This window comes from Oryctolagus cuniculus, chromosome 1, assembly GCF_051225735.1.
Source record: "Oryctolagus cuniculus isolate XC-2025 breed Fujian yellow rabbit chromosome 1, ASM5122573v1, whole genome shotgun sequence".
Taxonomy (NCBI): domain Eukaryota; kingdom Metazoa; phylum Chordata; class Mammalia; order Lagomorpha; family Leporidae; genus Oryctolagus; species Oryctolagus cuniculus.
In genome coordinates this window covers 159567454-159591756 of record NC_142867.1, presented here as the reverse complement: position 1 = coordinate 159591756, position 24303 = coordinate 159567454, and the positions used below count along the sequence as shown (strand labels likewise).

Below are 24303 nucleotides of genomic sequence, written 5' to 3'. Positions count from 1 at the left end.
TCTCATGGATCAACTCCAGCCAGTTCTTACCGGCCATCTGGAATTCCATGTTCAAAAGATACAACAAAAACCGTTAGCTGTTCCTCCCTTCTCTCATGGTGATAGAATTTTAGCCAGCTAGGTGTTTGCCCAGGACAAAATCTTTTTTTTTTTTTTTTAAGCTAACATGTTAACATGTGACAAAATGTTGGGGCTTAGGATGTAAGCCAACATAACGTGTGTGACTTTTTTCCTCACTATGCCTTAAACGGAAGGGCTCCCCCTTCCCTTGTTCCTTTGTCCCTCTTCCTTCTGGCCAGGATGGAGATGTGATGGCGAGCTCCCAGGAACCATGCAAACGGGGAGAGCAGAGCGAAAGCAAAAAGGATCTGGGTCCTCATGGTTGTGACGCTGCTACATCACAGCTGCACTCAGAGCGACATCTGCGTGAGGAGAAAGCTCCGGTCTCATCAAAGCATTCACTATTTTGAGTCACTGTTACAGCAGCAGATCCTGTGTCCTAAATAAGGCAAAAAGGTTCTGAGCTGCATCGTGGTCAGTGGGAAGGGTAGTGTGCTAGGTTACTCATGACTCCAGCATGGAATAATCTTCAGAAGAAAATTCTCATTAGCACCTCAGACCTTATACCTTCCTTTTGCCATCTCCCTCTCACTCTGTGCTACCGCTAACCACACCAGGCTGGGCCTCTCTGTATTTAGTATAAATACAAAGAAAGGACACAGATTTAGCAATCATTGTAAGCCTGTGTGTGTGTGTGTGTGTGTGTGTATGTTTGTGTGTATATATATATACACACACACATATGTGTATATATACACACACATACATACTATTATAATGTTTATTTACATATAAATGATTATGTGCGTTTAAAACAGCTTCCAGGAAACTACTTCAGTGTTGATTTCAGTGATGCTGTCATTTTTTTTTTTGAAACTATACATTTGAACATTTCTTCTGTTAATATGGCTGAGTGAGATCACTAAGAGGCTACTCTCTATGGAACGTTGACTGTGCATAACAATAATATCACTGTTAGTGTCAGAGAGGTTGGTAAATTTATTGAGGATGTCAGTGGTGCTTTTCAGATGACCAAAGTCAACTTTCCAGGGCAAGTTGGCTTCAGAATTTAACAACAGAAAAATACAAATACATATAAGGGTGCTACTGTGGTCCAGGGAAATGCAAGATATATACCAGAAATGGAATGTAGATTTCTGCAGCACATTGCCTCTTAGTGTTTTACTTCGTGAATTCACTCATCCACTGAAGACTCTTATTATTGTCATGCCTGGTATTTCTAAAATTTGTCTCAGTAAGTCATAGATTATAAGTTAGCCTTCTCTTGGTATGGAATTTCAGACTCTCTATTTTATTAGGACCTTACTCATTCAGATATTTCATGGGCACTGCTTTTTCCTGAGTAGGATCTCCAGGGGCCCACGGAGAAAGCAACTGCATTTCTGGGTGCTTGCCGCTCCCCTGACATCTTATCAGCTCATGACTGTGAAGTGTAGGGTTTCTGGTAGCACCACAGGCCCAGGGAGGAAAGCTCGCTGCATTGAACACATTGCTGGAGTCAGTGAGCTCGAAATCCATACAAAGCAGGGGTGCTGGGAGCAGGTGCTGGTGCATTGGGAACTCTGATCCGATTTACCTCATGAATTAGTTCTGCCTGTTAAGCCGGCTGGAGTGTCTCTTCAAATGAAAAGCAGCTTCCTAACTGGCCCTATTGCGGAATAGTCCATTCAAGTCCATTTATAGTTTTCAAATAAGTGGAGAGCTCTGTTACAAATGACTTGGGTCCTCACCCAGGAGAGAAGATGTTTAAAATCTAGTACAACTAATGGTAGAGACAGGGATGAATGTCCCAATAGCAAGTGGTGGTAGGATCTGAAGGAAGACCCCAGGCGGACAGCCAGCCTGTGCTGTGGGTTTAGGGATATTGAAGTCTGCACAGGTCATTAATTCAATATTGTGAGTCTCATTAGCACTCACCAGTGGCTGTTGCTTCCATGTACAAGGGTATTTGAAAAAAGTTCATAGGAAATGGGATTAAAGGATAAGTTTAGTTTGATGCAAAGTTTGAAATCCATGCATATTTTCATAATGTGCATTTTCTATGAACTTTTAAGGGACCCTTTATCTGTATGACTTAACAATTTTGCAATCAGATGGCCCTCACCTACTTGACCTCCCTGTGTTCATTGTTGAGTACATGGTGTTCAAAGATCATACAACCAATGGGGAAGGGAAAGATGTGTCTCTACGATAAAGCATAACTTATTAGGGATGACATTATTATCGTCATTATTTTTATTTGTGTGAGTAAGCACACAATCATATGAATAAATATATTTGCTTAGGGACTGCATAATAAAACATCTATTTTTTTTTTCAGAGAATCCTAAATACCAATATCTTCAAATACCAAATGTGATGGTATTTTCTGAAATTTGCAGTCAGTTCTCTACTTGTTTATGTAGAAACAACGAGCACAATTTAATCTGCTGCTTTAGAGAAGTACCCTAGGTGGCTTCATCAGATGAGGCCACACTCCAATGTCAGATGTTACTGTGGGGTAAGAAAAGATCAGAGTATCAGATTCTCTTTGAAGCACACCTTGAAAGCAGCAAAAAAGCACTGGCAATGAAAATCTAAACCCACTGAGACACCCCAATGGTTAATATCACAAATATGAGTATCTGTGAGTTCTGCCCGAGGGAAATCAGAATCCTTTAGATTGGGTTTAGTCTGATGTGGATTGCACTTTCAAGAAAAGTACTGCCAGGTTAAGATTTGTGGTGAAGGTACATTTTAAAAATAATTTCATGGGTATATAATGATTATAAGTACTTACAGGGACCAGTTTGATATTTTGATCCACTTAAACAATGTGTCATGCTCAAATTGGGCTAATCAGCGTTTTTCTCATTCATCATTTCTTTGTGTTAGGATCATCTAAAATCCTCTCTTTTTAGCTATCTTACAAGATACAATGCTATAGTCATTCCACTCTATGGTAGGACACTAGAATTTAATTTTCTTAACTAGCTAGTATGGTACCCAGTATCCAATTTCTCTATTCCACTCCTCCTCCTGCTAAGCTACTGTCTGGCAACTACTATTCTACTCTCTGTATGAAATACACTTTGAGCTTCTGCGCATGAGTGAGAACAGCAATACGTATCTTTCAACGCCAGGCTTATTTCACTTAACATAGTGTCCTCCAGTTCCATGCATTGTGCAAAGGAATTCCACTCTTTTTATGGCTGAATAATATTCCACCATGTACATACAGATATTCTGGTGGACAGCCTGGACTTTGATGGCCTCAGGTTGGAACCTATGGCAGGGAAGCTACACACACATGGTCCATGGTGCCCCCAGGGCGTGTTGCTACTCCGTGGAAAAGGTAGGAAGAGAACCAATGTTTCTGAACAGGCACCTTCCACAACCCTTCCTGGTGCTGACCCATTTAGTCACAACTCAATAAAGAATTATTATCCCTGGTTCACAGCTACAGGATCGAAGTTTAAGAGAAGTACAGAAGTTGTTTAAGGTGACAGAACTATGATGATCTGAACTTCCTGCCTGTCACTTCCAGCTTATTCCACTAACTACAGGCAAAGTCTTCTACTTCTCCCCGAAGTTACATTGTTCCCTTCAAACCCTGAAAAGATAGTCACAGTTGCTGGGGATTTTTCTAACCTTTATCTCTCAGAATTGCAATGAAATATTTTTCAAAATATTTTTTGGCTAGCTGAGAAGAACTTGTGACCAGAAAAGATGATTGGTAAATTATTTAGAAGACTTTAGCATGCAGTAATATGGTTCTTGAATTTTATTTTTCCTGAAAGAATTGTGAAAGCATTCTTGGGTCAATATTTGTCATTATGTTGTGAGTAAGTTAAGGAAATACTTTTAAAATATAGTCTGTGTGGCCAACACAAAAGAAAAATGCTTTGGTACTGAACTATTGATGGATGGAATGATACGCTTACTGGTTTTCCTTCAGAATCATCCAGAGGAGGAAGTTGGTGGGTACACTTAGAAGAATCAAGATTGGCTATAGCCTAATAAATGCGGAGAAGGGGTGATAGCTACACAATGAGTATTAGAACATGCTGTGATGCAATTTAAAATAATGCAATGTTTACAAAGTGTTTGGGATTTTAAAACCTCAATCAGGCTACTCAGATGCCACTTTCTGAAGCAATCCATATGTACATGTATTTGTATATCCTGAATCAACACTTTTACTAACTCTACTGCTGCTGTCTTAATTCAAACCACAGTCAACAGCTCCCTAAAAGCATCTCTGTGCTTTTAATTTTGCCTCCAAACTCAGTCAAATCTCTACACCCGTCAACAGCAGAATGATGGTGTAAACTCTGTTGGAATAAAGCTCAACTCTTTGTTTACCAAGCTTTTCTTACTCTTCATCGAACAATCTGGGCCTCTGTCCCTGCTTTTGCTCTCCCGAGAATATTCTTTCCATAGTCAGCCCCTTCACTTCATTCAAGTCTCTGCTTCAATGTCACCTCTCATAGAGGCCCTTCCTGACCACCAGGTCTAGACGATCTTCCCAACTCACACATGCACATGAACACATGTACGCAGACATCAAATTTCTTCTACTCTTTTTCATAGTAGCAATTTTTATAGCAGATATCACAGATTTACTTGTTTGCTTATTTGCTCAGTATTGTGTTTGCTTCTCTTGACTTCAGCTCAGTAAATTGCTGCCACTTTTCTTGATCTTAACCATGACTGGTCCACAACAGGCATTCAAGAAACAACTGAAAGGAGTCAGTGGAAATGTTCCTAGCATATTGCATTTGGAAGAGTTTAGAAATTGCATTGAAGTTTAGAAAATTGCAGATGAAAGATGACTCTGAAGTGGGTACCTGCTTGCGTTTGAAAGGATTCTCTTCAAAACAAAGCCCAACAATAGCTGATGACAGTGCTTCCGTACTGACAGCGGGCAGCAGCAATTCAGGGAGAGAGTATTAGACAGTGGACGGCAGAGTGCAGAGAAGAATGTGTAACATGTGGTATTGGTAGTATGTTATTAGTAGCTCATGTTGGTGAGAAAGGGCTTTTGGTTCCCAAGCAGGGTTCACATCATATGTAAGGGAAATTTTCTTCAGAGGAAAATAGGCTTGCTGATAGGACCCTATGGCATGCAGGTAATCGCTAGGTGAGAAGAGGTTTGGCACCTGTATGAGGAAAATGTGAAGTAGATTCAAACATCGTTGGGGTGGTGGCGGCTAGTGTGACTATGGTGTAGTGTCTCATTCACAGGAAATCAAGTTCCACAGTTGGAGTTTGGATTTTCTAAACTTTTAAGCTGGAAATGGAAGAGTAAATAGAATTTTTAGACTACACTTACATGATGTTACTTTATTTTTAAGAGGAGGAACTATATTATTGCTAATAATGGCATAAAGGAAAACCTAAGGGTCCAGAGAAGAAAGCAGAATGACCTCACTGAAGGGCTGTGCCCCCTGCTGTCTCAAGTTGGGCTAGGTCAACCTTTTGTCCCTGTATCTCAGTGGAGTACCTGGTGGGCCCTGGCTTTACTGAGAACTGAGGGAAATCTAAAGTTCTGCTCCATTCCAGTGCTCTTGGGTCCCTCTTTACCCGCTGGGGAGTTTGCTGCTCCCTCCTTGAAAACATAGCCAGGGCTCTGTACGTCAAACCTTGTGTGCAGAGGATACCCAGATGACCTTATCCTAACAGGTCAGCCCAGAGGGATTACCTTTGGAACTTCGGCGCTTGGAGAGATAGCATGTGTGTCCTAGTGGCCTTGCAGGGGAAGGTTCCTGGCCAGAGGAGCTGGCCAGCTGGGGCTTGCTGCTCCAACCCAGTTCATGGGCAAATTCCTATGACTTCAAGGATCTCTGGTGAGCTTGAATTAAATTGAACTAAATTCACCAAGTGGGAGCCTGTGAGTTTCTATGATGCCTTATACTCAGTCTCCAAGGAACTCATTTGGCATGTGGGTACCCAGCTTTCCCCTACTCCTGATGAGGTCCCACTATCAGTGTGGCACTACTTGCCTTGAAAGTCCAGCAAACACCTGGTGTTCTCATGAAATAGGCTGGGATGGGATGCATGCCTGATCATCTACTAGGGCCTTGCATATAATGGGGGCTCCTCCAGCATTCCCAAGTTCACAACTGTCTATTACTCCTCGTGCTACTCCTAACTGAGGCCAGGCCTCTGGCCAGGAACCTTCCCCTGGAAGGCCACTAGGACACACATGCTATCTCTCCAAGCACAGAAGTTCCAAAGGTAATCCCTCTGGGATGACCTGTTAGGATAAGGTCATCTGGGTATCCTCTGGGCACAAGGCTTGACTTACAGAGCCCTGGCTATGTTTTTAGCCTGCTTGCATTTACTTTGAGTGGTGTATAATGTACACAATCAACCACGCAGCTCTGCTCCACCAGTGCTAACTGGCCCAGCTGCAACTAGGGCTGGGTACAGTGCTTGTCTGAACAGGACTCCATACTAAACTTGACCTGAATGTATTCTTGGTCTTACTCTTGTCTCCTTCAGATTCCACTCCTATTTAAGCTCTGATTCTTAACCTAAGAGGGTTTAAAATAAAAAGTAATGCTAAATCCTATAAAAATGTTCATAGATAGCACTGATTACATAACCTTGGACCATTCTATCAAATGTTGTAATCTAGTTTGATTTTGGTATTTAAAGTATAGTCTACTACTCATTTATGACAGTGCTTTGTCACATCTGATCTCTGGATCAGTTTTCTAGGGTTTTATATGACTTCCAAAAGAAAGTCACCATGGGGTTTCCTGATTAGTTTTACTTCAGACCTAGGTCATAAATTAGTATTCTGGACCTCACTGTGAAAAGATGAAAGTGTGAAAGTTGACTTCCTTGACAGTAAAGGTTCTTGAAAGGTGGAACCAGAGAAGAGAGTGGAGGAAGGAGAAGTTGATGAGAGGTCTGACATCCCAGTCCTGGGAAGAAGTTAGCACTGTCTGAGCCAGATGCAGAGAGGAGAACTTGTGAAAACTAACCTAGTCAAAGGCAATCTTTTGTGATTTCAAATGGCAGGCTCTGGGATTTCAATCAGTTGGGACAGTGAATCACTACAAAGTTTGAGTTTGTCACAAAGCCTCCCATGCTACTTTGGGAAAACCATCTAAGTTAGATTTTGTAAAGATGGATAGGAGACAGTTTGTCATACCTCCATCACATTCCAATTCAAGCCACTTAGTGATCTGGAGAGCATTGCTGGCTTTAATATGCAATCTCTTCACAGTAAAAATAAATGGCACAGTAAATACAGCACAGAGCACAAATATTTAAGAGATAGTATAACCAAGCAATCTCCATTATACATAAATATACATATATAACTAGATACATATCTTGAGACAATGAGTGACTATACACATAAAATTGAGAAGGAATCAAATTTCATTAAAATTGTTGCACATGAGTGTTTTAGCTTAAAGAATGTTCAGTGACATTAAAATACCTTTGACCAGCCAAATCTTTGATAAGATCAAAACCTCATTTCTTTTTTTAGCCACAAAAAATAAGCTTAATAAACATAAAATTTTTTCTAGGGTGACTTTCTTCATTGGAGCACTGCATAAAGTAAGTTGGAAAAGTTTGGAGAGCAAAGCTTATCTGCATTCATGAACCCATTTTTCATGTGTGGTAAGTGAACTTGAGTCCTCTAATTGCATAATGAGTCCAGATGTCCCTTTCTAGATGACATAGTCACATGAATCCACTGGCCCATTAGAAATAATGGTTTCTACTTGAGACTTGTTCAAGCTTTCATAATACCACTGTAAAGTTACTTCCCTTCAGCATACTTTCCATGAGGCATGGGAGTGAGAACAATGGCCTACTTACTTGTGTTTATCTTCTGGAGTGAAATATGCTTTTCTAGTTGCCTCCGAAGTTTCACTTCTGCTCCATATTTGCCAGTGGTACCGTTGTCAGCCAGAATGAAATGGGAATGCATGCTGTTGAGAACAGTGAGCTTGCTCATGGGATTGGACATGGTCTGATATGGTCGTACAACCTGCAGGGTATCAAAAGGAAGAAGTAAAAGTCAGAAAACAAGAGGTGAGGAGGAGAACTAGACAGAGAGGAAAGAAAAGAGAAAACATCCATCGATTCTTTGATACACTGAAAGTATTGTGGTCCCTCTGTATCCACAAAGGATTGGTTCCAGGTTGCTTTTCCTCAAATCTGTTGTATAAAATAGTATAGTATTTGTTAGGAAAAGAGGTGCAGAATAGAGAGGAGGTAGTGTACGAATTTACAGCCAGACTGAATTTATTCAGAGAAAATAAATCAGTAGAGGTGGGTGACCAACTGCCTGTGCGCACACTGATGGAACACGTGGCAGAAGGCCTACCTGCATGGAGTAGGGGTAGCAGGCAGAGAGGAATTCCTGGAACTGGTCTTCCAGGTGGCTGTAAGGGGTAAGGTATGAAGGGAATAGGGTGTGAGACCCAATTGAGTTTTAAAGGCAAGGAATACATTCCAGTGTCTGTCTATTTTGGGCAATGAGGGAGAATGGCTGAGGCTTATGTCATTGTTGCATCAGCATTTGCATATAATCTATACCCATTCTCCAATATACTTTAATCTCTAGATTATTTATATATCTATTACACAGGTGATATTACTTAAACAGTTGTTATACCATATTGTTCATGGGCTAGTAAGAATAAAGGTCTATACATGCTCAGTACAGATGGAATTTTTTCTGAATATTTTAAGTCATTGAGTGGTAGAATCCATGGATGTAGAACCTAGGAATACAGAGAGCTAACTATATAATCTGCATCTTCTTCCTAGTGTTGCTTTGGATAGAAGCAAGGTTTATGGTAAATGGTCCATTCAAAATAAGACTGCTTAAAGGAATATTTATTTGCTTACTGAGTTCATAGAGAATTAGAATTTGTGTTTTCATTGTATTCTAAAACTGGTATGCCAATGACCATTTTATTTTGAAGTTGATCTTTCAGTTTTTTGCTTTTCTTTCCTTCTGTACCATGTCCATTCTTTAGTAGGCACAGCAGAACAGTCACAGTTCTGGAGAGTGGGCATTCAGGGGAGAAACGTAACTTTTTGTGTCAACACCATTCAATAATCTGAAGGTCTGTTACTTAAAATCAACATTATTCATATTAGACCCCTTATATGAACATAATTTAAGTTGAATGCAAAGTAACTGTCTCATGAGATGAGGCTCTAAGTGTTTACCTCTGTCTTAATCTACCTTTTTCATGGTGAATTATACTACCTAAAATAGAAAAATTTCAGATTTTTAGTAAAAACAGAAAAGTAATACCTATTGTGGGCTAGTTGTTTTACATACATTCTTTATGTTCCTTGTAATGATCCTGCAAGGTAGATGGTATGTTCTTTTCGTAGATGAAGAAACTGAGAAATGGGCAGGTAGAGTAAATTTTCCAAAAGTTGACTACAATTAAAACCCAATTCATACCCAAGTATGCCTGATTCCAAAATCTATGCTTACTCCTTCACATATTTGTTAGACTCAATGGAAACCTAAGATGATGTGCTGGAAATCTTGTATAATATTCAGATATAAACTTCACTCATGACTATGAAAAGGAAACATTCATTAGGCCCATTGTTATGTGGGCTCTGTTTAGCTATTACCATATTAAATCACTGACATTGCTGAGACAGAAATAAATGCTACCGAGTATTTATTCTTTGGCCTTTTGTGCAGTGTGTACATTAATTATCGAGTCTAGATGCTCTTGTTCTTTTTCAGCATGTAATAATTCACCATGAAAAGCTGTAATAAGATCGGGTAGTTTGTTAAGGGAATTACAAAGTGATTTAGTAAGGGCAACCTTCAATAGTGAGTATCTCATGTAAGCCATTTTTTAGACTTCAATAGTGATTCACAACCCCACATTTCTATGTGCCTGGCAAATAGAATGTACTCAGTGAGTGGATGAATAGGCACACTTGAGACAAATATGCTTTTGTTCAAAACTGAAAAAAAAAATCTATTCTACATTGAGAATTTAAAATGGGTACATGATTCTGAGCTTTTGAAGTGGCCTTCAATTCTATTAATATATGTGCTACTGGTTAATGTAGCATTAATAGAACATTAGCTCATAGTTTCATTTTACTTGGTTCTTATTGATAAAGGAAGCCCATAACTTTTTGATTGTCTCTAGTAATCTCATGAAGCAGTAATCAATCACTCCTTTGGGTGGGTAAATTAGAATCCTCTCAAATCCAAAACAGTGGTTGCTCACCCCATCCTGAGCTCTTTATCCCTGGGAGTGCGTTGCTGTGGTTGAAATTCCCATTTTGCTGCTACTTGTTTTTGATCCTAAAATATTCATTCTAGAGTAGAGTGTAAGTTAATAAATATTAATGCTTTATTGAAGGAGGCGTAACAGAAAGACCTTTTCTTATTCTTAAAATGTTTCTGCATTGTGTTTTTAGACAAAAGAAAATGCTTTAGTTACTGTTTTTTTCTTTTCTAACAGAAGATCCTGTAAGATGCCAGGTAGACCCAGAGCAGTTCTGAGAGGCAGGGGAAGGTGACTGTTCTAGAGATAAAACTGTCTGTGATAGTGAACCTCAGACATTTGTGCTCAGACAATGCTTGGAATTTACCAGAGACCATGAGTGGTATATTTATTTAGATGAAAGAGTTACAGAGAGAGATTTTCCACCTGCTGGTTCACTCCCCAACTGGTCGCAATGGGAGGAGCTGTGCCCATCTGAAGCCAGGAGCTTCCTCCGGGTCTCCCATGTGGGTGTGTGGTTCCAAGTACTTGGACTATCTGCTGCTGCTTTCCCAGGTGCACTAGCAGGGGCCTGGATTGGAAGTGGAGCAGCAGCTGGGACTCAAACCAGTGCCCATATGGAATGCCGGTGCCACAGACCGTGGCTTTACCCACTATGCCACAGTGCCCACCCTTACAGTATTTTCCAGTGAATAATGAAGTAAAGATAACTCTGGCTGTGAGTGTTTGGCCTAGCAGTTCAAATGATTAGGATCCCCAAGTACCGTGTCAGAGCCCTAGGTTTGACCCCTGGTTCTGGCTCCTGACTCCAGCTTTCTACTAATGCAGATTGTGAGAGGTAGTGGCGATGGCTCCAGTAACCAAGTTACTGCCACCCACATAGGAGACCTGGGAGTGAGTGTCCAGCTCCTGGCATCTGGGGAGTAACTCAGCAGACTAACCTCTCTGTGTGTTTCAAAGAAGAGGAGAAAGAGAGAGATTGATTCTGAGTGGATGAAGCTGATACGTTCACCACAATCTGAGACAAAAAGAAGAAAATTAAGTCATCTATTTCTATTTACCTGTTTTCTCCTTCAATTTTCTGACTTTTGACCATTGCTTGTTTAGCAGCTCAATGGGTCCTTAGGAATAGTGCAAACCTGAATTGTTCATGGCAAGAATGTCTTTTATAGTATGAGTCAAGAATTTTAATTTCCTCATAATGCTGATCCCCATCTCTTTTAATCTTATGTGAAGGCAAGTTACACATGGCTGTATTTTGGCAGAGTTTGTTTGATGAATAATATACAATATAAATTTGAAAAATGAATAAAATGCCCCGATCTATTTTTAAGTCATCATAGGAAGATGTGTTGACTCCTGGAACAATCCTGAAGATGTGAACTATAGAAATCTGTTTGAATCCTATTCTGCCAATGGCGGTGTGAAGCTAAGGCTCTTTTTCTTCAAGCTGTGAAAGAGACATGGTGAAACTACTTACCTTACAGGCATTTCTTGAGATTATATGAGGGCGGCTTCAAACAGTTCATGGAAAATTCACTTCCTCTTTTGATTTCATTTTCCACAATCTGTTTGAAGCCCCTTGCGTGTGCCAAGTCCCTGGCACCATGCCTTGCTCCTCGTAGGTGTTCTACAAATGTGAATTCTTTCTCCCACTCTGTTCAATTTTACCAAAGATCAGATTATTTTCCAGTTGTGAGCCAGTGATCAAAATGAAATGACAAATCAGTGAAAGAGACGAATCAATGTAAGGAAAACCTATCTGCAATCTGTTGGCAAAATAGGTGAGATGCCTTTTTTGTCACATTCTTGCAAGCATCTAAGAAAGTGATGGTCTGGAACTGTTGATTAATTGCAAAGTTGGAATGCATTTTGCCTAGAAAATCCATTTACTATTCTTTTAATAAACATACCAGCAATCTATTCTTGTTGCAGTTATAATTTACATATCTAAAAAAGATTTGCTGCTCTGCTTGTTATATTTTTCAGATAGAAAAAAAATGCCTTTTTATAACATGAATACAAATGAATTTTTCTCTGGAAGAATTTTGGAGGTAATGTAGCCACTTTCATTCTTAAGAACCCATAAAAAGAGGACAACTATGAGTGTGCATTGAGTAACAATGAGTATAATATGTTCCTAACTGTAGGTCCATCAGATTGCTGCATTGTATGTCTCAGCCTGGGTTTCCTAAGGGAATCAAATTTTAATGTCCCGAGAAGACAGTCACTCAAATACATATTTTGTGTTTTGTTATTTAGATAAGAAACATGTCTGACAGGTCTTCATTTCAGGTGAGTTTCCCTGAGAGATGGCGATCTCTCCAGATAATCTCCAGAGATTAGCACTGCTGTCTGTGAATGAAGGGAAACTTGCTTATTCGTGCTCTCTGGGCATCACGGGCCAGCATACTTCTTAGGATATTTTGCCTCTCAAGAGTAAATGAGAATTTTTTTACTCATAATCAGTTGGACACCACTTAGTGCTGGCTCAGCCTCTGTATGCCTTAACTTTGAAACACAGAGACCCTGGGAATTGAAGTGAGGGTTTTTAGGGGTAAATAGAGGTAAAGGTCCTCTTATATGAGGCATTAGTCGGGTCATTGTCATTACAGAAGAAAAACTGAACTTCACCACATGCCAGTGCCTGAGGGCCACATTTATGTCCCCTGGATGATTGACATCAGTCATTCCCGTTCCGGGGCTGATCTCAAACACCTGTCCGAGCTTTCCTCCCTGCTTTCATGCATGTTCTAGTCTCACCTAGGAACACATAGCAGGAAATCAGGGAATTTTTTTTTTTATTTTTATTTTTGACAGGCAGAGTGGATAGTGAGAGAGAGAGAGACAGAGAGAAAGGTCTTCCTTTGCCATTGGTTCACCCTCCAATGGCCGCCGCGGCTGGTGCGCTGCGGCCGGAGCATCTCACCGATACGATGGCAGGAGCCAGGTACTTATCCTGGTCTCCCATGGGGTGCAGGGCCCAAGGACTTGGGCCATCCTCCACTGCACTCCCTGGCCACAGCAGAGAGCTGGCCTGGAAGAGGGGCAACCGGGACAGAATCCGGCGCCCCGACCGGGACTAGAACCTGGTGTACCGGCGCCGCAAGGTGGAGGATTCGCCTAGTGAGCCACGGCACCGGCCAAAATCAGGGAATTTTTGACTCTAGGTTGCCCTAGTTAATAATTTGTGATCTTAGTCAAGTCTTGGAAATAATTCATCAAGCAAATATAGTGTTTGATAAGTATTGTGCTGGTTAAAGAAGATGCACCAGCTGGCACTGCGGCTCATTAGGCTAATCCTCCACCTGCAGCGCCGGTACCCCAGGTTCTAGTCCCAGTTGCTCCTCTTCCAGTCCAGCTCTCTGCTGTGGCCCAGGAAGGCAGTGGAGGATGTCCCAGGTCCTTGGGCCCTGCACCCGCATGGGAGACCAGGAGGAAGCGCCTGGCTCCTGGCTTCGGATTGGTGCAGCGCACCAAGCCATAGCAGCCATTTGAGGGGGTGAATCAACAGAAGGAAGACTTTTCACTCTGTCTTTCTCTCTCACTGTCTAACTCTGCCTGTCAAAAAAATAAATAAATACCCTGCGGAAGTGGGGAATGTGGCCAGGGGGAACCGCCCTTCCACGGAGGTGGAAGGGACAGTAGCCAACCCGGGAAGAACCAGCAGCAAACCCGGGGAGGGCCGAGCAGACGAAAGAACAGCGCAGGGTCCTGTGTCGTTCCTCCACGAAGAGGGGGAGCGACAGTCCTAGATAATTACAGCCAGAAAAAGAAAATAACGAGCCCTAGAGAAGGGACAGACAAGGGAATCAAATAAACCCTTCGGCCACGAGAGGTCCAAATGCATGTCCCAGCATGTTCTCAGGACCATGACAAGCTCAAGCCACAAGAATTACTCCAGGGGGCCAGCACTGTGGCTTAACGGGTGAAGCTGCCACCTGCAACACTGGCATCCCAGCATTTGATGCCTGGCTGCTCCACTTCCAATTCAGCTCCCTGCTAATGCACCTGGGGTAGCAGTGCAAGATGGCCCAAGTGCTTGGGCCCCTGCACTCACATGAGACCCAGTAAAAGCTGCTGGGTCCTGGCTTTTGCCTGGCCAAACCCTGGCCATTGAGGTCATTTGGGGAGTGAACCAGTGGATGGAAATCTGTCTGTCCCGCTCTCTCTGCAACTCTACCTTTCAAATAAAATAAATCAATCTTAAAAAGAAAAAAAATAATAATAAATAAATAAATAAAAATAAATTTAAAAGAAGATGCACCGTCACACATCTAGGTATTATCTCTTAATACATGATCAAAATATCATTTGAAAGAAACTAGAAGGTTTGGTTATAATTTCTAAAGATTTGAACCTGGGCCTCCTGTATTAAAAAGTCTATTTGCTCTTTTTAGGCTAGTGCAGAACAGTGCCTTTGCAGATAAACTGGAGTCACCTCATGTCCTGAGCTCTCTTCCCTTCTGTGGTACTTTCTGTAATGCAGGAGGCTGTCTGGTCAACTGGGACTCCTTTTCTGCACAGAATTGAGTTGGGCCAGTCTGGTTTTTTATACTGTCCATCAAGACCCCCTCGGATCCCCAGTGCATTACCTAGTGAGTTGTATATGTACACATCCCAGGCAGGCAACAGGGTTAGAGATGTGTGGGGCAATGAGTCATCTTTCTCTCCTAAGAATGCCATGATTTTAATTTAGGCTGGAAGCATATTAGCATTCACTGTCCACTGATCACATGCGTAGAAAATTTCTCAAGCTGTTTCAAGCTTATTTCACATTTGGGAAGACCATGGGGGCTCAGAGAAATGTGTTTTCCTAGCCACATTTGCCCCACATAGATCTTAAATTTCTATAGAGGCCAGGGATATGAAGAGGGAAGACAGAGGTCCTAGGCTGATTTTCAATTTATAGGGGATATTATGACTGCTTTTACCGTTGGACATCTCTGCTCATGGCTCAGCTGGGCACCAGCATCCTTTGACAGCTGATTGGATTACTTCCAGCTGAGTCACTAGGAATGTGTGTGTAGAGGTCAGGAAAGGCAGCAGCAGGCAGCAAAGTGGGGGTGTGCCTTGGAAAGAAAATAGTGTGGGAAGATGTTGTGGGAGGGAAGAGAAGATACCTCTGAGGAGTGGGAAGTGACCTTTGTGGCCAAGATGAAGGAAGAGCGGGACCAAGAATGGAACAGGGAAACGAACGTCTCCAGCTTCCCTTGTGATCCGAGGGAGGCCTGAGCCAGTTGGGCCCCTGGGAGGTTATTACCTATTCCGGAAGCACAGCTGCAGAGGCATGTATAAAGCAAGGTCCCAGATGCTGCCTCGGAGCTCCTGTTACCTTAGCTGTGTGACTCCCATTCACCGGCAAGGAGGAACAGTCACATCTCTCTGCAGTATCTGAACCACAGTGAGCTGGTGGACTGCAGAGAGAGATGCACGGTCCTCATTTCCTGCCTTCCTCAGGAATGAACTCACCCCATGTGCCCATGTTCGAGGCTGCAGGGTCTACTGGCAGTGGAAGAAGGTCTCTGAGTTCTGAACAGGGTTACTCTCTGTAGAAGTCCCCAAACACAGTGGGGGATTTTAAAAATATGTTTAGAAATTCTTTGAAGTACTTCCCTTAGTCTAGTTGGAGTCAGTGACTCCATTCAAAGGGGTAGAATAAAAGAGTGGTAGTTTGTGACTTCTAAAACCAGGTTGTAAAGGTTGGAGGCAGTGCTATGCTGTGAAGACCAACGCCAAGGTCCACAGGGAGAGCAGCCTGTGAGTAGTCACTGATGGAGCTCTATCTGACTTCTTGACTGTAACTTCCAGAGCAACCCCCCACCCTGCCCAGCCAGAACCATGTAGATAAGCCGACACCAGTCACTGACTCCCTGAAACTGAGTTAGAATGCATTGTTTAAACCATTAAGTGTTGAGGCCATTTTCTAATGCAGTAAGAGCTAACTCATACAAGTATGGATGCTCATCTTCTTTGAGGTTTCGGAATATATCCATTCCCTCTCCACTGTGGACTTGATGACCTGTGCTCCATTCACACCTGCTGTGGTGGCTGGCATTTCTTCCCTGGGCTCTGGTGAGTTCTGGCTCCTGCTCTACTGGGCAGTGACTCAACACCCTCCCTCTCCATCTGGCAGATAACCTGACCCCTGCTCATTCAAACTTGCCTGTGTCTGTCTCCCCATGGACTGGAGACTAATAATTATAACCAGCTCATTGAGGAAGTGAAAGGCTTTTTCTGGTGGAATGATGCACATGTGAACCCCCATCAGTGATGGCTGTTACCATCTCTGAGTAGCAGCATCGGGGCACAGGGAAGAATGTTGTCTTGGGTGCTAGGTGGCTGAGGTTCTAAATGCCAGCAACAACTCTTACCGGTCATTGGAACACAGGCATGCTACTTCATGTCTTTCAGTAAAAAGGGGAAGAGGATAATGATACTAAATGTAACTTCTGGGTACCACTGTGAAAATTAGTTTATCTATGTCAGAGAGCTTAGCAGGGTGCTAACACTGAGTAAGCTCTATAAAATTGCTACTATTTCTGTAGCTATCATTCTTACATCAGTGAAAAATGGCAAACCTCCAGATTAAAGCTTCTCCAGTATCCTGGTGCCAATCCTTTTTCTGTATAATCTTTCCTCTTATCCTTAACCTAAAGGGGACAGGAGGTCTCCCTCCTTAGCTCTGGACTCCAACACTTCCTGGTGCCCTGAGGACTTCATCAATTACCTCTTCTGTCAGTATTTGAAGAAAAAAACCCTCCGTGGCTCCCTTTGGCACCCCATTGCTCCTCTCCCTATCACAGCCAACCTTCTAGAGGGGTGTGTGCCATCTCCCTCCTCCACGCAGAAGAATGCTCACCTACTTATCATCTTTCCGAAAGAGCTCAGACTAATCAGCACTGAACCATCTTCATGAGTTGCATAGACACTGCCAAGGTCTTACATGCCCTAACCTTGCCCTTCACTCCGTGTTTCTGAAGTATAATCTTCCTTTGGAGACTGCTTTTCATCTTCTCAGCCACTAAATATTGGGGACCATCAGGATCCAGGGATAGGCCCTTCTTTCTCTCACGTTCCCTACTCTCCTGTGGTAATGCCAGCTACTTGTCTTGAACTCCATCTCTATCAAGTCTAAGTGTTTAGCCATATCTTGCTTCTAAACTTCTGCTTCACATACCCACTGGTCTCCCAAACCTTGTGTAGATATCTCAATGGAACCTCAAAATCACCATGCCCAAATCCAAACTCATCATTGTCTTTACCCAAATTGCATTTCCCACATGAGTTAATAGACCTGCTGCCTCAAAGTAGCCCTGATCCTGGGTATTGTCAGGAGTGTTGGCTCTCCCCTCCATTACTGTGACAGATTCCTTGTCTTTGACCTTTCCTTCACACATCCCCTGGCTGTAGCTTGTGTAATCTAGTCTTAGTAGTCCAGTAAACCCCATGACAGCACTGCTGTCAGGAAGTTTTTCTGTGGTTACCATATGAAGTCATAGCTGGCTTGCCTTGGAACTAAATGATGAGTGTACTGAGGAGATAATTACAGGGAAATTATCAATCGATTTATTGGACTTGAGGTTTTTTTGGCTTGAAACATGAAGATGGCCTCAAAAGAGCACTTTCAAATATTGTAAAACTTGGAAATATTTTCTACTTATTCTAATTTATATCACTGCATGGAAAGATAATTTAATAACCACATGAGATGATGTGTAGGAAATCTACCTAAAGTGAAAAGTGCTTTTTCTTGTGATTAGGTCTAGATTTTAATTTGGCATGTGTCTTGTTAATCTATATCTGGGAAAAGATAAATGATAAGGGCTGTAAAATTGTTCAATTACCCGAAACAATTCTGGTCCAATTGTTTTCTAAAGTAAGGAACTTAATTTAAAATATGTCATATGAAAATTCTAATTCATTTGGACTTCCTTCTTGACAGTACACTGGTGATACTTTCATAATGATCTATCCAGTCCAGAATTGTCTAGGGGAAAAAGAAAGGGGCTCAAGTCATTCACTGAATCTGTTTTGGAGTTCAATTTACAGGCATAAGATATTTGCCAATATCTCAACAACAAAAAGATAATATTTAATGGTACTATCTTTGGACATACTAGTAATTAAGAGAATGGGCTTTGGAGGTAGTTGTATCTTCATTCTAATCCTTGATTAGTTTACTATAAAAGGAGCATAATGCACAAATCATAAAGTTAATATATATAATTGTGTAGAGCATGCTACAATAATAGCTCAATAAATGATACTTACTATTAAGCTTACGCTTGTAGAAGTTATATGAATATAGAGCATGTGTTTTTATCATCCATTTAGAGATGAAGATGTCAGATCTCACAGGTTTAACGGGTTACATCAGTGTGTCTGTTAATGCTAAGTACACCTTTGCTTCCTTCATGTGTTCTGTGCTGATTGGCAAGTTTTCCCTGGGCTCTGGTGAGTACTGGGTTGGTGACTCCCAAGAAAAAAGGAAAAGAATCCAACTCCTATTTTGGAGAAGTTTTTAAGTTAGCATAATGGACTGAATGTTTGTGTTACCCCAGTATTCATCTACTGAAATCCTGACCCCCCAGAGTAGTGGTATTAGGAAATAGATGATGAACTTGTGAGGGCAGAGCCCTGATGCGAGGGATTCGTGTTGTTACCAAAGGGGCCCCAGGGAGGGATCCCTTGCCCTTTTCACCATGTGATGGCACAGTGAGAAGGAATTGCTATACTGTGAAGAATTTACAGGTCCCTTTGTCTATGGTATTTTGTTATAGCAGCTTACCAAAGCCTTGAGCTAAATTTTCTCAAAGCACAGGCTGATTCATTTTAAGAGAGCAAAGGAGTATTAGGAATAATATCAAGAAAGCAACGAGGTAGAGTAAACCTCAGTAACTAAAACAGATTACGTGTTCAGTTCTAAGTGGCAGAACCAACAATAGTTATCATCCAAATACTTGCCTTTACCCATTTTGTGCTGCCGTAACAGAACACCACAGATTGGGTAATCTATAATCAACAGAAATGCATTTGGCTCAAGGTTCAGGAGGCTGTGAAGTCCCAGATTGTGTGGCTACATCTGCTGAGGGTCTCGTGCGTGCCATGGTATAAAGGCAAAGAGAGGGCAAGAGGGGAGCCAAACTCATCCTTCCTAAGGATCCCATTCTCGTGATAATGCTATTAATCCTTACCAAAGCCTATGACTTTGACCTATCAACTGAGACAAGAGAGGTTTGATTAAACAGAGTGGAATGTGTTTAAAGTTAAAGCATCCAGGTGAGTTCTGTCACTCAGTATGTCATGCAACGTTGAAAGGGTTTAGAGAAAGGTCTGTTCCCATTCCACACTAGTTTGCGCCTCACCCAGCAGACTGAACCCTCACCAGCACCTCCTCCTTTGAGCTTCACTTTCAAGTGCTTGGCTACACATGCCCACATAATAGTTACCATAGTGTGATGATTAGAGATAAAGCTGTATAGTGGGTAAGAGTTACTGTGTATTTTCCATAATACATATTTTCCCTCCAGGATTATTTTCATCAAGACCAATCCATTGGGCATCTTCTAAGTTTGGGATTCTAAGTTCAATTTTGAACATGATGAAAGTTCAGCTAGAAGATAAAACTTGAAGGGAGGGGAATGGCTCAGATTTTCTAGAAGACTCAAGGGCGAGTTAATTTTTCCTACTCCAGGCTAGTATTCACCTTTATAGGGTCCTTATGATGGTATTTAAATTCCAAGAACAAAAGCAATTGCTGCATCTACTACTTTTTATCAGTTAATAAAATAATTTCAGCTTATAAATGTGCTCATTTGAGATTCAGCCCCACATAGATAAAATGATCTATATTTTCCATCTGTTTGGAAATAAATCCACTGCATTAAAATATCAGGCATAAGAAATGCAGCATTTTTTATCTATTTTAAATATATTTTCTAGATTTCCCTTGAAATATATTTTGTAGCAATTTAATATTACTGTGGAATATATAGACTTGACCAAGAATGTAACTCCTCTTTCTCTTTTTCCACATGACTGCATTTTGATGGAAATTTGAAGTGGTGGAATGTGAGTTTGATTATAGGAAATGGAAGAAAAAGGATAGAAGGTACTGTATGAAAGTAGGTATGAAAATTTTATAAGTACTTAAGAAGCTTCCTGGACATTTCTAACTTGGCCATTTTTAGGGAAATTTTCTTCAGTGACAACATTTTATTCATGTACCTATTTTTTGTTAACATATTACATCATTAATCTATATACCAATAACAGCACCTTTACTCTGATTTACAACTTGGAAAACATACTCTTATGTTTTATCTCTGCTAGCATAATAGAGTATACTCTGTTATGAGCCTGAGAAATCCTGTGCCTATTCCACTTCCCCAAATTTAGAGGAAGAAGGTACCAGAGCACTCAGTCTCCCTTCAGCAGAAACCTAATGAAAAATTAAAATACAATTGCTTTCCTGTTTTCATTTCCTGCTCACAGCGGTCTCTCTGCTGTTTAAGTGGATCTTTGAGAGACATGGCTTTGCTTTTGGCACGTTCCTAGGAGCAGGGATCAAGAGCACTTTTGGGAAATAGAATCTGATTGGCATAAGTAAGTTTCTATTTGTATACAACTGGTAAGACATAATAGGAGGAAAAAGAATCAGTATTAGTTTTCCCAGCCCAGCAAGACAAGGAAATGTACCTGAACACTGCTCTAGTCATGTAAGATTTACAAGTTGAACAAACACAACAGCACCAAACATGTGGACCAGAACTCTTTGCGACTGATTGGTCAATTGATGTCATTATTTCCTTATACTCAGTACATCAGCATGAGAATGTTCCAAACCAGTCTCTCCCTCCAAATCAAGTAACAACTGAGGTTTACATTAGCGGTCTTAAAGCTATGAATTTCAAAATGACTTATGAATCATAATATTTTAAATAATTAATTTGTGCATTAATAAAATGGACTACCAAATGCTTTTGGTATTCAGGGCACCTTAGTACATTCAAATTGTTTTAGAAATACATTTGTCCTGGTTTACAATCAACGTACATTAACAACCAGTTTGGAATCCGGGGCCTGCAGTACTCTAAGGATACTCCATGAAAAATTAGTCCCAGACATTCTTAAAAAATTGGTAGCACTTACTTTTCCAGTCAGTTCCGTCTCCATAACCCTTTGGGAATTGCTGCTTGAGACAGTCATTTTGTGTATAATAGAAAACAGCCAATAAACTTTAGTTAGAGTAAATTATAAAGTGATATCTCATTCATTAACCTAAATATTTTAGATAAATAGGAAATTTCTGCAAGTAATTTGAAAGCCTTGATGTGGATGCTTCTTGCCACTTGTCCAAGGGCTTTTGAGTCACTTCCGAGTGGGAAACAAAGAATCAACTAGACCTCTTTTCACCCCTGCATTTAGTAAAAAGTAAGGCTGAGCAGAGAGGAAATGGGAAGAATCTCTGTAGCTCTCTCTCCTGAGCTACTTGAAGGGCACTGGGGATCTAGGAGTTCATGTTGCCATAAGTTACCTGGGGTTAATTAGTCTTAACATAAACATGATAACAGCACTTGCTGCATGGGTAAATACTCAAGCAGAGAGGTGGTAGTAAGAGTTGAAATGGATCGTTACACAAATTTTTGAAAATTAGTAGTCACTCGATAAACCATCCCTAACATCAGCTTCATTTTTGGGGAGGTGGGGACTAAAAGAGTTCTGTAACATGTACATTTTGAAAAGTTGATTTTTACTCCTCTGTATACTGCTGTCCATTCTAGGAGTATTCATGGGAAGGGGCGGCAGCCCCCAGGACTTACATCTCTTCCAATCAGGTCCTCCTGGTTCTCCACGATTCCCCAGGGAGCGATGCCTATGGTGCAAATCTTCCCTCTTGACTTAGATGCATGGTCCTTCAAGGCATCTCCAACATGACGGATGACACCTAAGAGCAAGGACAGATACAGTCGTCTTGTCTTTAACAGAAGGCACCTTCCCAGGGTTCAAGAGGAAACTATAACTATTTCTCTCAAGATTAAAATGCATAGGATATCAAATTTTGACAAATTTCTCTAAAAACTACATGTATTTAAGGCCAGATTGAACACTAGCATGCATTTTATCTAATTTGTATGAAGAAAACCATCCAGTGTCTATATAGAATAAATAAAACGCCTTAAACTCAGAGAATCTTTGTTATCAATTTGAAAACTGTACTTTCATTACAAGACAGATATGGATGGACCTCAAAATACTTCTGCACCAAAATATATCTTTTAATTCCAATTTTACACTAACTTCCTGAAGTACCCTCCTATAACCTCTCACCTCATCTGATTATCAACAAATAAACAATAAAGTTCTGAGTTCTAAGAAAATGGGTTAGAATTTCTTTTGAACTTGTAGAACCCTCTGTGTTTGTCTCTATGTGACAGGAAAGCAAAGGACTACATAAACAATTACAGGTAAGTGACGCCTATTTCCTGACAAGAGAACTTGAGCCCAAACCTGAAGAGTCATAGAAATAAATTTGCTTCCTAGATATTTGATTGCTAGAGGATAAGCAGAATAGAGCTGACCAAGCAGATCGTTGTAAGATCATATCAGTTACAGGAGGAGGCAGGCTTTTACCTAACAGTGCTCAGCATGAGCAGGCTGCAGACTTTGCTGCTGAAATGCTTCTATGTAGTTGTGTGCTGAATGCTTCCAGATTCTAGGTATTTAGGAGAATGCTCAGTGTAGTTCTCACTTAAACCTCACCCAAACAAGAAACAAATAAAAATAAATACTGAGATAATGTATTATTGAGTGCTGGTTGGTCCACAGGTTCACTGTGTCCCACTAGCTCTCCATGTGTCTACATGTCTACATGACTGAGCCTTGTGAAAAGTTTGCATTAACTTACAGCTGCAACACTATTTGCACACGTCCAGTAGCACTTCTGACTCAGGCTGGGGAAATAGGGCAAAAAGAAAATACAGGAATCCATTCCATTATGTGCTGCAGATTAATCATGTTCTGCAGATAAGCACTTAGCTGTAAGTGGGCCAGGAGGAAATGATTTGACAGTGTGCCTATACCACCATATAGACTCATTTGGCAGCAGGAAGAGCAGTTTGGAATTCAGAGTGGTGTGTGTCTTCTATTGGTGCAGAGATGATTTAATGACACATTTAAATAATAAACACATCATATTCTAGGCTTTGCCATCACAATTTGTGTTCCAGATGGAAATGGCATTTAACTAAAATTAAAGCTATTTGGCACCAATCTTGACCCACTTGAAGGACAGAGGCAGAGCTTCTGATTTAAAACAAAAATTATTCCTTAAAAATTATGGGATGCTCATGTGGAAATCTGAGCTATTAAGAATACTCTGTGAAATTCCATTAGCCATGTTTCTAAATTCAGTGTTGTCAACCATTAAATATCCCAGCCTGCTTCCTTCTATGTCAGTAATTCTTCCAGGTTGACACTTGACTATACAGTTGTTACTTAGGTACAGAAAGGAGAGAGAATTAGTGATAGGCCCAAGAGGAAGACACCAGTGAGTGCTGATACACACAGGTAGGGAATGAGGTGGGGGAACCACATGATGTTGGCCTGATTTGTCTCTCTTTATCCCACTTCCAATTACCTGTGTTTACCCCTCCAGTGAATATCCATGCGCCTGTTGTCATGGCTGCTTTGATGAGCCCTTTTCCAAAGACTTGCTTGAGCTTTGGCTGGAGTTCAAAGTTCTGCAGGCCCCCATGGACAGAGATGAGAAGCTTGGGAAGCTCCAGTTGCCATTCCTTGGTCATCAGGTGTAGGAGGAGATCAGGTTTCGTATCAAAAGATACTCGCACATACTAGGAGAAGAAAGGCCTTCAGTTAGGGAGATGGGCAGACCTGCCTGAGGCTAATCCTCTCACTGGTTGCAATTACAGGTGCCAATACTTGGAGACAATGTCATATGGAATCAGATTTTTCAATTGAGTGCTCATTT

At 41.2% G+C, this 24303-nt stretch overlaps 1 protein-coding gene across 28 annotated transcripts in view; it reads right to left on the bottom strand.

Moving 5' to 3' along the window:
• Positions 1 to 24303, bottom strand: part of TRPM3 (transient receptor potential cation channel subfamily M member 3) — a 1000643-nt gene that overhangs the window by 274822 nt on the left and 701518 nt on the right. For all 28 annotated transcript variants that reach the window (XM_089336758.1, XM_089336764.1, XM_070050833.2 and 25 more), the window contains exons 4-6: positions 23953 to 24166; positions 22136 to 22260; positions 7906 to 8077 (exon numbers count right to left, since the gene is read on the bottom strand). In XM_089336758.1, the coding sequence (XP_089192884.1) occupies positions 7906 to 8077; positions 22136 to 22260; positions 23953 to 24166 (511 nt within the window). The remainder of the gene's footprint in view (positions 1 to 7905; positions 8078 to 22135; positions 22261 to 23952; positions 24167 to 24303) is intronic.